This window comes from Sinohyriopsis cumingii, chromosome 1 (genome assembly GCF_028554795.1).
Source record: "Sinohyriopsis cumingii isolate HCF-2022 chromosome 1, ASM2855479v2, whole genome shotgun sequence".
Lineage (NCBI taxonomy): Eukaryota > Metazoa > Mollusca > Bivalvia > Unionida > Unionidae > Sinohyriopsis > Sinohyriopsis cumingii.
In genome coordinates, this window is record NC_142961.1 from 24,610,023 (window position 1) to 24,623,549 (window position 13,527).

At 31.9% G+C, this 13,527-nt stretch overlaps 1 protein-coding gene across 3 annotated transcripts in view; it reads left to right on the forward strand.

Annotated features, from left to right (window-relative positions):
* The window catches only part of LOC149806562 (maltase-glucoamylase-like), a 353,277-nt gene that overhangs the window by 179,063 nt on the left and 160,687 nt on the right, over positions 1-13,527 (forward strand). For all 3 annotated transcript variants that reach the window (XM_089954672.1, XM_089954663.1, XM_089954683.1), the window contains 6 exons: positions 421-540; positions 4,590-4,725; positions 6,256-6,412; positions 7,656-7,789; positions 10,076-10,110; positions 10,813-10,929. In XM_089954672.1, coding sequence (XP_089810798.1) covers positions 421-540; positions 4,590-4,725; positions 6,256-6,412; positions 7,656-7,789; positions 10,076-10,110; positions 10,813-10,929 — 699 coding nt within the window. The remainder of the gene's footprint in view (positions 1-420; positions 541-4,589; positions 4,726-6,255; positions 6,413-7,655; positions 7,790-10,075; positions 10,111-10,812; positions 10,930-13,527) is intronic.

Sequence of the window (13,527 nt, forward strand, 5' to 3'; positions counted from 1 at the left end):
TTGTCTCACTAACTCACTAACATCAATTTGTCTGAGGGGAGGCCTGTCTTGTCTGTTCTTGTTTCGATAACATCAGTCTGTCAGAGGGGGTGCCTGTCTTGTCTGTCCTTCTCTAACTAACATTAGTCTGTCTGAGAGGAGACCTGTCTTGTCTGTCCTTTTCTCACTAAGTGGACAACATTTAACACTTACCTAAAGCAAACCAAAACATATTAAGTACTTCATTAGCTTGGATTAGCTGGGTTTGTAAGTTAGTGGAAGGAATCTTAACATGTAATGATTGAGTAAGTATTAATTAGAGAAACCTAATTTACTTCAAAAATGGGTATCACTAAAAAGTGAATGCTTCATAGCTTGATGACAACAATTCTTTCTTAGTACCAATATGTTTTTTTTAATGACTCTTCCTGAAATGTTTAGGTCTGGCCAAAAGGGAAGACTGTGTTCCCAGACTTCTTTAAGAATGAGACACAAAGAGTATGGAAAGAACTAATTCAAGAGCACCACAATCATACACTTGTTTTTGATGGACTTTGGATCGTGAGTAGTTGTGATTATCTTGATTTCTTATGTATGCATTATTCACTATCATGATACAGATCAGCACAAAAGTTAAACTGAACTTGTGTAAAGTTTTTGACCAATATCAGTTCCTCATTTTACACTTCAAAATATGATAAATTATTAAGCAATATTGATGGTAAGGTACATGAATCCTTCCTTAAAGACTTAAGTTAATTTTCTGTAGGGTAATTACTCTAATCCTTCCTTGAAGACTGAAGTTCATTCCTGCAGACAGGGTAAGTACACTAATTTTTCTTTGAAGACTGAAGTTCATTCTCAGTAGACAGGGTAAGTACACTAATCATTCCTTAAAGACTGAAGTTCATTGTCTGTAGACAGGGCAAGTACAATAATTCTTCCTTGAAGATTGAAATTCATTCTCTGTAGACAGGGTAAATACACTAATTCTTCCATGAAGACTGAGGTTCATTCTCTGTAGACAGGGTATGTACACTAATCCTTCCATAAAGACTGAAGTTCATTCTCTGTAGACAGGGTACATACACTAATCCTTCCTTAAAGACTGAAGTTCATTGTCTGTTGACAGGGTCATTACACTAATAGTTCCTTGAAGACTGAATCATTCTCTGTAGATAGGGTTAGTACACTAATCCTTTCTTAATGACCTATGTTCATTGCCTGTAGACAGGGTAAGTACACTAATCCTTCCTTAATGATTGAAGTTCATTGTCTGTAGACAGGGTAATTACACTAATCTTTCCTTGAAGATTGAAGTTCATTCTCTGTAGACAGGGTAATTACACTAATCCTTCCTTGAAGATTGAAGTTCATTCTGTGGACAGGGTAAATACACTAATCCTTCCTTAATGATTGAAGTTCATTGTCTGTAGACAGGGTAATTACACCAATCCTTCCTTGAAGACTGAAGTTCATTCCTGTAGACAAGGTAAGTACACTAATTCTTCCTTGATGACTGAAGTTCATTCTCTGTAGACAGGGTAATTACACTAATCTTTCCTTGAAGATTGAAGTTCATTCTCTGTAGACAGGGTAATTACACTAATCCTTCCTTGAAGATTGAAGTTCATTCTGTGGACAGGGTAAATACACTAATTCATCCTTGAAGACTGAAGTTCTTGCCTGAAGACAGAGTAAGTACACTAATTCTTCCCTAAAGACTGAAGTTCATTATTTGTAGACAGGGTAAGTACATTAATCCTTCCTTGGAGATTGAATCATTATCTGTAGACATGGTAGAGAAATATCATGCAGTGTACATTGTCTTACATTTTTGTATCTGAGTAACCAAACAAAAAAACAGCAATATTTCCAGTTTGTGTGGGTTTACCATGCCACTCTCCATTGCCAAGGTATGAATGTTTATTAAAGGGCAGACTGGATTAGTAGGTTTACTGTTATTATGTAATTACAAACATCAGATACCTAACTTTGGTTTATTTTAAAGTTGAGATTAAACATTTTTATCCATAAAATCAAAAACTGCTTCAAAAAGTCATACAAATTGGCTCTTTAAAGAAATGTTTGAGCTGGGGTGATTCACCATGTCAAATTAAGATTGAACTAAGTCAATATTTATAAGGGAGCCCCGAGTGGCTGAGTGGTCTAAAGCGCTCTCCATTATGGATCACTGCCATCTCACCTCTGTCTGCACCAGTTCAAGTCTCGGATTCAGCCAGTGTGGGTATGTGAGAAAGCTTGCCGGTAGCTTCTTGTGGGTCGGTGGTTCTTTCCAGGGTTTTCCCCAGTTCTTCCTCCACCATTAATACCACCTGCCATGTATAGCCTATCGTAGGCTGAAAATGGCATTAAACCCAACAACAACAACATTTATAACATCATTCATTTCACACACCCAATAAGTGCCTCATGATCCCATGTTTGCACTAAGAAAATAATTACAACATTAATCGTTACTCTTTAATTCATATAGCTTAGAAAATATATATTTTTATTAATAATGTGCCAATTAATGTATTTAAATTTTTCTCTTACTACAATTAATGTGGTTTATTCTCTAAGATTATATAAATCAGGATGCAGTGAATGTCATTCATTAATTAGAAAAATATATAATCTGAGGTCAATCTACTATAAAGTTTTAATTTCAGTACTATGCATCAGGATTAGCATTAAAGAGAGGTACCCATTAGGGGTAAATTGACATTTTACATTACGCCCACACAATTCTTTTTCACTCACTGCTATAAGATCTATATTCTTTTCACTCACATGAATTAAACAATCAAGGTAAAGGGTTTTTATGTTGTATCTGCATTCCTTTTAGTCAAATTAGTTGCTGATTAAATTGCCATTTCTATCAAATTCTTTCAAAATGATCATTAAAAAGACAAATTTCTTCATTACTGAATTTGTTTGTAAGGTATTGGAGAGTCCTGGCATGGCAACTGTCAGTCATCAGCTTCATATATATTTATTTTCCAGGCCAGCATCTTGCACTATAAAACAAACATTTATCATAACCGTACTGATCCATCCCAAAAGAAATGTTGATGAAATTTAATGTTATTTCTTCTGTTTGAATTATTCAAAATTTTTATTTTTGGAAATGAGTACAGTACCTATACAAAATCAGAAGGATTTAAAAGATTACACAAATGTAATAAAATAACTTCAACAACAGCCCTATATGTACCCACAGCATTGTCCTAACAATTCAATGCACTTAGTTGTGGTTGTATTCAAAACATTTCATTACCTTTGTTGTGTATTACGACACTTTTGGGACTAAGTATAAAGAAATTATTAAACTCGTGCAGTAGTTTTAAAAAAAATCCTGCTAAGAGTTGCTGAAGTTTTCTTTTCTGATATTAGTTTCATACATTTCATTTGAAACTGGCACCAGCTTAATATAATAATAATAATAATAATAATAATAGAATGCTAAATTATTGATGTGATAGTGGGTCATTCAAGGAGTTGGCCATCAAATAATGTATATGATTACATAACCAAAATATGTGCGATTTCTGGCTAAATGAGGGATGGTGAAAGTTTTAAAGATTCAAGACTAAAAGTATACGTCAAGGTCTTTATTTTCTGTCAAACATGATGAATTTGGATTTAATTTTACTCAATAGTAAATATAATTTTTGAACCTGACTAGATTTTTCATGGTAGTCTTGTGTAAACTCAAAGTTTATGATTCATTATGGAAATGATCTCTTTACGTCTTAACTGACGTAAAGTAACTTTTTACCTTTGTCATTTTATACCAGTTTTTGTTCTGGGATTCTGTGTAAATAAACTGATATAGTTTCAACTTCTATATTTGTAATTAAATACTGAAAAATTTGTTTAAAAATTATGAATAAAGTCATTCAAAAGGAACTGATAAAGTCAATGATAATACCTTTGGAAATATTATGTATATTTTGAAGGTGTGATGTCATTTCCCCAAATAAGACAGCAGCCTTTTCCTGTATGTACTTTGAAAATATCAAAGTGTGCTACCACCTTCTGTTCACACCAAATAATGACAGAGGCTATGTAAATTATTGTTTGGTTATAAATATGTGTAAAAAAAATTGTCAACAACTTCTTTGATTCAGGTTTCTTCATTAATGCCAAATGCTAAGGAGGAAGGGATAATTTATTTAATCAGTCCACATGCTGCAGTAAGGATTAAGCCTGTTTACTTGGAAAGTCATGGATTGATTGAAGATATAATCTTTAGTAAGATAAATACATCATCACTCTTTTTTTGTCATTTTTTAAATGACAAATCCATGAAATTAAGGACCCACGATCAACCAGCCTTTAAACACAAGTTTAAAAAAAAAACATTTAACAGATGTTGACCATAGAAAGTATTCCAGCTGAAGGCCTGATCTGCTATTCACATTGTTGCCATTATTACAAAATAAAACAATATTTTACTGTCCAAAAAAATCATATTAACCCAGATTTCTCAGCTAACTGTACTTTGGCTTTTAGGTAGATATGACTCAGGTTAGCAGTCTTATGCCAGCTTAGGTCTCTTGTTCTTGTACAAAGTCTCTGTTTCAAGTTTGATTTTGTTGCAGGATATGAATGAACCAGCTAGTTTTGGTACCAATGAAGAGAAGCCATTCAATTGGCCAGAAGATGACAAACCCTACTGGAGCTTAAAGTGTGCTGGCACTGGAAACAACACATATGAGTTGCCTCCTTACAGGACCAGTAAGTGGCAACAAGAATGCATTCATATTAAGCAACTCCTATGCACAGCTACTCATCCAGTTTTCTTACAACTCCAGTCTGTTTTCAACAGTGATAAGAGTGTGATATGTTTGGGTTATTACTTCTGTTTCTTGGGTTATTCCTTCTGTTTCTTGACACAGTTTTTCAGACAAAATATATTTTTGAGTAGATATAAGGAAATATTTCATGAGTGAAGTGGAAACATTGTATTGTCAGAACTGGCAAAGACATGAGTGACAATACAAAATGTTTCTGCTTCACAAGTTAAATGTTTCCTTATATAAATATATATATATATATATATATATATATATATATATATATATATATACTCAAAAAATGTAGATTGTCTTTGTATCTTATACTTTAAGGCAAAACCTTCAAATTTGGATGGATTTGTTTCTCAATCTTGTACATACAATAAACAGTTGCATTACTGCAGAAATAGAAATTCCAAAATTTTGCAATAATTTTAGGACAGTGATGTTTTTACAAATTATGATTGTATATGTATAATTTCAGCGATCATGAGTTTCCTTGTAAGGATTGTGGCTACTGTTTTTATTTATTCCTGCATTCAGAAATGAACTTGTAAGAATGCTTTGTTTTGCTTTTTCACCTTCTGTATCAAAATGAAACAGCAAAATTAGCCATGCATCAACGTATTGGTGGATAGTTTCACCCCTAATTGGTACCAGTTTCTTAAGCAGTTATAAAAGTATGTATGAAGTGTCTAACATGTATGTTTAGAATTCTTTATAAAAAAATGATTTGATCAGAAAAATACAGAACAATGTCTTGCAATTTTGCAATCAACATACATCACCAATTATAGTCTATGTGTAACATGTGCCTATGATGCATTCAGTTTTATATGAGGATAACTTAATCATTGTGCCAAAGGTTTCTCAGAAAGCATTGATGCTGTGCAATTACAAATGCAGGTTTTGTGCTTTCTTATATTGATCCTTATCTACTGTGGTTTATGTGCTCCCACCATATTCTCTGGATTGGGCATACAGCATTGCTTTTATTATCTGCATGTACCAGCATTGACCATTCTATTCCATACACCAAATTTTCATTTTCACTGAATAACTTTTGAAAGACTTTATGAAAGATAACAAGTATTAATAGGCAACTATAATATCCAGATAAAATCAACTTTGATTTTGACCTTTTTTATTATCAATCTTTTACTGTAATTTACAGCTTTGGTGGACATTGCAGTTTACCATGCATTTGGCATTTGCACCAAATTGTATCTATTATAAATTTTATTATTTTATCCTAGTCTATTAATTAGTGGATTTATTACATTTGTCCTCCACTCTACATCAATTTCCCCAATTGTTTTTATTTCTGGACTTAAGAAACCTGACTCTAAAGACCATATCTAGAACCATGTATCTTGGAGCAAAATCTACATTGTTTAGAATTTTCATTTGAAAAGAAATTCCCTTTTTTGAAAACTTGTTCTAATCTCTTCCAAATGTATTTATTTTTCAGTGGCATCATTTGCTTATGATGACCAAGGCAAGAATCGTTTAGCAATGCTGTCTGACAAGACCATATGTATGGCGGCTAGACAAGGACATAATAATGAATATATGCATTATGATGTCCATAGTCTGTATGGCTGGAGTCAGACATTGTCAACACTTGAGTAAGTGCATATTTATCTGATACATTTTATATGGCTGGAGTCAGACATTGTCAACACTTGAGTAAGTGCATATTTATTTGATAAATTTTATATGGTTGGAGTCAGACATTGTCAACACTTGAGTAAGTACATATTTATTTGATACATTTTATATGGCTGGAGTCAGACATTGTCAAAACTTGAGTAAGTACATATTTTTTTGATACATTTTATATGACTTGAGTCAGACATTGTCTACACTTGAGTAAGTACATATTTATTTGATACATTTTATATGGCTGGAGTCAGACATTGTCAAAACTTGAGTAAGTACATATTTATTTGATACATTTTATATGACTTGAGTCAGACATTGTCTACACTTGAGTAAGTACATATTTATTTGATACATTTTATATGGCTGGAGTCACACATTGTCAACACTTGAGTAAGTAGATTCCAACTACATATTTATTTGATAAATTTTATATGGCTGGAGTCAGACATTATCTACACTTGAGTACATTCCAACTACATATTTATTTGATAAATTTTGTATGACTGGAGTCAGATATTGTCAACACTTGAGTAAGTACATATTTATTTGATAAATTGTATATGGATATAGTCAGACATTGTCAACACTTTAGTAAGTACATATTTATTTGATAAATTTTACATGGATGGAGTCAGACATTGTCGACACTTTAGTAAGTACATATATATCTGATACATTTTATATGGCTGGAGTCAGACATCTACACTTGAGTAAGTACATATTTATCTGATAAATGTTTATATGGCTGGATTCAGACATTGTCAACACATAAGTACATATTTATTTGATAAATTTTATATGGCTGGAGTCAGACATTGTCAACACTTGAGTAAGTACATTTCAGCTACAAATTTATTTGATAAATTTTTGCATAGCTGGAGTCAGACATTGTCAACACTTGAGTAAGTACATTCCAGCTACATATTTATTTGATAAATTTTGTATGGCTGGAGTCAGGCATTGTCAACACTTGAGTAAGTACATTCCAGCTACATATTTATTTGATAAATTTTGTATGGCTGGGGTCAGACATTGTCAACACTTGAGTAAGTACATTCCAGCTACATATTTATTAGATAGACATTCTTGATGTACTTACTTTCTCAGCATGATCATGCTAAAATAAAAAGTATTCACTTGACTTTTGGAAAGTACAAAAGAAAATGATGACTAGGAATAGATCATGAGAATTTATTCCCATTTCAGAGGCCTGAGAGCTGCCACTGGTAAACGTGGTATAGTAATCTCAAGATCCACCTTCCCTGGAAGTGGAAAATATGCTGGACATTGGCTGGGAGACAACAATAGCCAGTGGGGCCAACTACATCTGTCTATCATTGGTATGTCTTTATATAAAAGTTCTGCTTTGCCAACTGCACCTCTGACTTTTTATTTGTACACTTTTAAAATGGGGGGAGGAGGGTATTATCCGATTCTGTCCATCTTGAATTGTGTCTATAACTTTGTGATTTTCTGCAACATTTATAACATTCAGGTTAGAGACATGAACTTGATCATAGCTCAAAATGATTGTGATTTCAATTGCATGGCCATACATATACATATATATATATATATATATATATATATATATATATATATACATACACTTAATGGGCTTGAAAAATATATACACTTAATGGGCTTGAAAAATATATACAATTAATGGGTTTTAAAAATATGTTCACTTTATAGGCTTGAAAAATATGTACACTTAATGGCTTGAAAAATATATATACTTAATGGGCTTGAAAAATGCGTACACTTAATGGGCTTGAAAAATATATACACTTAATGGGCTTGAAAACTGTGCACACTTAATGGGCTTGAAAAATATATACACTTAATGGGCTTGAAAAATGCGTACACTTAATGGGCTTGAAAAATATGTACACTTAATGGGCTTGAAAAATGTGTACACTTAATGGGCTTGAAAAATATGCACACTTAATGGGTTTGAAAAATACTTACAGTTGATGGCTTGAAAAATATATACACTTAATGGGCTTGAAAAATATGTACACTTAATGGGTTTGAAAAATTCATACACTTAATGGGCTTGAAAAATATATACGCTTAATGGGCTTGAAAAATATATACTTAAAGGCTTGACAAAGGTGCTGGGTAACAAAGACATCATAATTACATCTAATTCATAATCAGTACTTTAGAATCACATCACACCTAATTCATACTTTATAATCACATCTCATTCATAATCAGTTAGAAAATAAAGGCCTTTAGAATCACATCTCATTCAAAATTGGGTATTTTAGAAGCACATCTCATTCATAATCAGTTCTTTTGAATATCACCTCATTCATAACTGGGTACTTTGGAATCACATCTCATACATAATCAGTACTTTAGAACCACATCTCATACATAATCAGTACTTTAGAATCACATCTCATACATAATCAGTACTTTAGAACCACATCTCATACATAATCAGTACTTTAGAATCACATCTCTCACATCTCATACATAATCAGTACTTTAGAATCACATCTCATACATAATCAGTACTTTAGAATCACATCTCATTCATAATCAGTTCTTTAGAATAACACCTCATTCATAGTCATTTCTTGAGAATCATGAGTTGCAGGTTTAAAGCATGAAAATTTATATTTTGTCTTATTCTTTCTTAATTAAATAATTTAGAAATATCCTTGAACTGTTTCTTGAGAGATGAATCCAGCTAGGAAATCAGTACTTTAGAATCACATCTCATACATAATGAGTACTTCAGAATCACATCTCATACATAATCAGTACTTTAGAATCACATCTCATACATAATCAGTACTTTAGAATCACATCTCATACATAATCTATACTTTAGAATCACATTCATAATCTGTACTTTAGAATCACATCTCATTCATAATCTGTACTTTAGAATCACATCTCATACATAATCAGTACTTTAGAATCACATCTCATACATAATCAGTACTTTAGAATCACATCTCATTCATAATCAGTTCTTTAGAATAACACCTCATTCATAGTCATTTCTTGAGAATCATGAGTTGCAGGTTTAAAGCATGAAAATTTATATTTTGTCTTATTCTTTCTTAATTAAATAATTTAGAAATATCCTTGAACTGTTTCTTGAGAGATGAATCCAGCTAGGAAATGACTAACATGCCCTGATCCAGTAGTATAAGATGGTCTTCTGACTTGTTTTAACATAACAAGGCAGACAAATATTCCAGCCAATCCTTCAGTAGAAAACAGATAAAATCACTTAAAAACTGGAGTTCAAACATTTTCATAACAGATCAAAATGGATTGGCATGTTCTTACTTCAACAAGCATGAATGGATTCCAAAAAGATCTTGTACTTAAAGTTATATTTTGTCCAGGGGTCATTGTTGCAATAACCAGTAGAGTTGCTATGTCTATTATGGTTTGTGTTTTTCCAGATAAAGTGAAAACACATCCTCAAGTATGAAGCTTTAAGAGGTGATTTTCCAGGTGTTAAGTGTATGATTATAATCAGCAAGCATAATAGGTGTCAAAATTTACTTACAAAATAAAACAGTACCAATATTTTCCTTGCATATTAAGAGTCCTAAATACATTTTGATTGTTTCGTTCTTGAAATATATTTACAGGTATGCTGGAATTCAACTTATTTGGAATACCATATGTAAGTTCAACTTTCCTTTATGAACATTTTTGCTGTAAATTTATCTAATGTCATGTGTGACAATTTTTGATTTGAGAAATATACGTTTTTATTGATACATGTACTTAAATTTGTGGATTATGGCAAAGGTGAAACTTATTATTCCACATGAGAATTCTTGATGAGGATTATGTGAAAGGTGGAATTTATTGTTCCACATTAGGATTGATGCTAATGATTTATGGGAGAGGTGGAGGCCATTATTACACGTGAGGGTATTATTGTTGATTTTGGGAAAGGCAGGTCTTACAGTTTTACATGAGGATCATTGTAGCATCATGAAATCTGTGTTTGCAGTAGCCATGAAATCCACTAAAAACAATGAATTTAGTATCAAATAACAAAATCTTATTGTCCTATCTTTTGTTATTTTGTTTACTATTTAAATTTTGTCATGGAATATGTTGGCAATGAATTGGCTATTTAAATTAATTAGAAAACTGTTTTGTATGTGTTTTAACATAGTATTTTTAATTGCATATCTACATAGAGTAAAGTTTATCTTAACTAAGTTCTTTTCTAGATTGAGAGGCATTTGGTCTAAACGTTTCATGAAAATTTTCACAGATAAAGATAATTATATTATAATAGATAGCTTTGTATATGAAAAAACATGGCATTTTCTTCTCATCATTGTGCACTATTTTTTATTTTGTGGAACAGATAGGAGCAGATATTTGTGGCTTCTTTGATGATACCACATCTGAGATGTGCAAGAGATGGATGCAGCTTGGAGCTTTCTATACATTCAGCAGGAACCACAATGGGGCTGGATATAGAGTAAGTGTATAGGAATGTATATTAGACAGTAACCAAAATGGGGCTGGATATAGAGTAAGTGTATAGGAATGTATATTAGATAGGAACCACAATGGGGCTGGATATAGAGTAAGTATATAGGAATGTATATTAGATACGAACCACAATGGGGCTGGATATAGAATAAGTGTATAGGAATGTATATTAGATAGGAACCACAGTGGAGCTGGATATAGAGTAAGTGTATAGGAATGTATATTAGATAGGAACCACAATGGGGCTGGATATAGAATAAGTGTATAGGAATGTATATTAGATAGGAACCACAATGGGGCTGGATATAGAATAAGTGTATAGGAATGTATATTAGATAGGAACCACAATGGGGCTAGATATAGAGTAAGTATATAGGAATGTATATTAGACAGGAATCTAATGTAACAAATCAAATTATATATGCTGCTAGCAGTGTGTAGCATATCACTCACTTATGGATTTAATCTCTGATAATTTGTAATAAATTTGTCAAGACATTTGTCGAGTTTCAGTACGACAGAAGATTATTTAACTGGTTGTAAGGTCAGATGAGCTTGTATGTCCATACATCTAATGGGTTTTGTGATTCATGCGTCCATCATCATTGCTTTTGGTCTAGACCCTCTTGTGTAAACTTAATATTTGGATCATTTTGGTATCAGTGTGCTTTTGTCCATCCATACCTTACATTAACCTTGAAGTTATACATTTTCTTTCTTTTCTAAAAGACTAGTTTGACAGAAAAGTCATCTCTTGTTTTTGGGGCCCCAAGTGGCCAAGCAGTCTAATTAAAAAGTCCTCCAACAACTTAAAAATAAATTTTTCACAGCGTTTGGATCAATTTTACAGAAAGCATTTGTAATGTTCTGTAATTATAACAAACCCTAAATAAATGGTAAGGAAAGAATTGCTGAAGGGGTTTTTCATCCACATTATTCAGACTCTTTTGTACAATTAATGTTAGCTGGAACTCTGTATCCTGAATGCTGCATCATTGGCAGGTGCCAGATGAAGATGGGGCTCAGTACAATTGCTATCACAAATACTGACCACTTAAGCATCCTGTCATCAAGATCTTTGTGTATAAATGATGTGACTCAGTTTATGATAAGCCTAACTCACTAATTATGGTCTACAGCCTTTAATCTTGTAATTTCTTTCAACTTCCTTCAAAAGATTTCAGAGAAAAAAGTAGTAGAATTTAAAAAGAATTAGTACATGTAAACTTCATTTGACAATAAATGTTTTTACCATGCAATTACATGTGTATGCAAAAATAAGCAATGAATTGTTTGATACAACAATTTAACAAAATTAAAAATTGTAAGGTTTAGCTTGTAAAGTCTACTGAAATATGCATTCTATGTAGAGTAATCAAAAGAAAGTTTTTATGGCTTCAGATGGTGTAATCTTTGTCATGTATTTCGAGGAAGGATGTACTGTAGCTGTATATGTACATATTTTCTCATAGGTCTTCATGTATAAACATATGTTTATGATTGGAATAACTTTCATAAAATTTTATTGCAATATTTATTTATAACATTATAATAGTTTTTTTTTAAGTGTGTATAATAAACTTAACCAAATGATAGGATACCTTATCATAGTACAGTTTATATGAGCAAACTTTTAGGAAGAGATTGGTCATAATAATTTTATATTTTTGGTTTAAATAATCTGAAAAGATCTATTTTGCTAAGACACATCTTCTGAAGTTAGGAAAAACTGTTTCAAAGAATATTTTAGTTTTGAATATGCAAGGTGTACATGACTTGTCATTAACATTTGCAACATTTGACTCCAGGCACAATAATCCCCAGAAAAGTCATAGATTTGCATTATAATATATTTATATTTTCTCTGTGTGATAACATATTTAAAATAAGCTTTTAACAGTACAACTGTCTACTTTAGTGAGATTACCCATTGCTACATTGATTCTGACAATTGTTTTTTTCATGATGGCAACATTTTTAGTGGACTTCAATGAGTTTGATTGAGTATTTTTTTAAACCAGAGTCTTTGCAGTCTTATTTTACTCCTGTAACTTAAGCATAAGGAAAGGTTCTCATGGAGAACCAGTGTCCTTTTGGAATTTATTGCTTAGTTTGAGCAATATCTGAATGATTTGTGACCTCAGATTTTGATTTTGGAATCCATTCAGTTATGACATGATAGAACCAGATTTTAGACTACTGAGTCAGTGTTATGCATTTTTAATTTGCATTGCCTGTTTGTTAGTTGTTTTTTTATGCTTTGGATAATTATATTTTGGACTAGGCCTTGTCCAAAATCAAGTTCATTTTTTACCTGATTCATTGATTTTGGTTTCTTGAACAACATGTTTATCTCAATTTGAGTCTAGAACTTTGGAAATTGCCATGAAATACTAGGTCTACCTGTTGTTTAATACATTATGTATATTAATTTTAATAATAGACTTCTAATTATAACTAGGATTTTATTTTGTAAACATTAGGAGCCTTCTAGAAGGTTACTTTCCAATAATAATGGCTTTTTTTTGGTTTTGAGTTATTTTAGACAATGCTAATTGTGACTTGAGGTCAAGTGCAGATTATA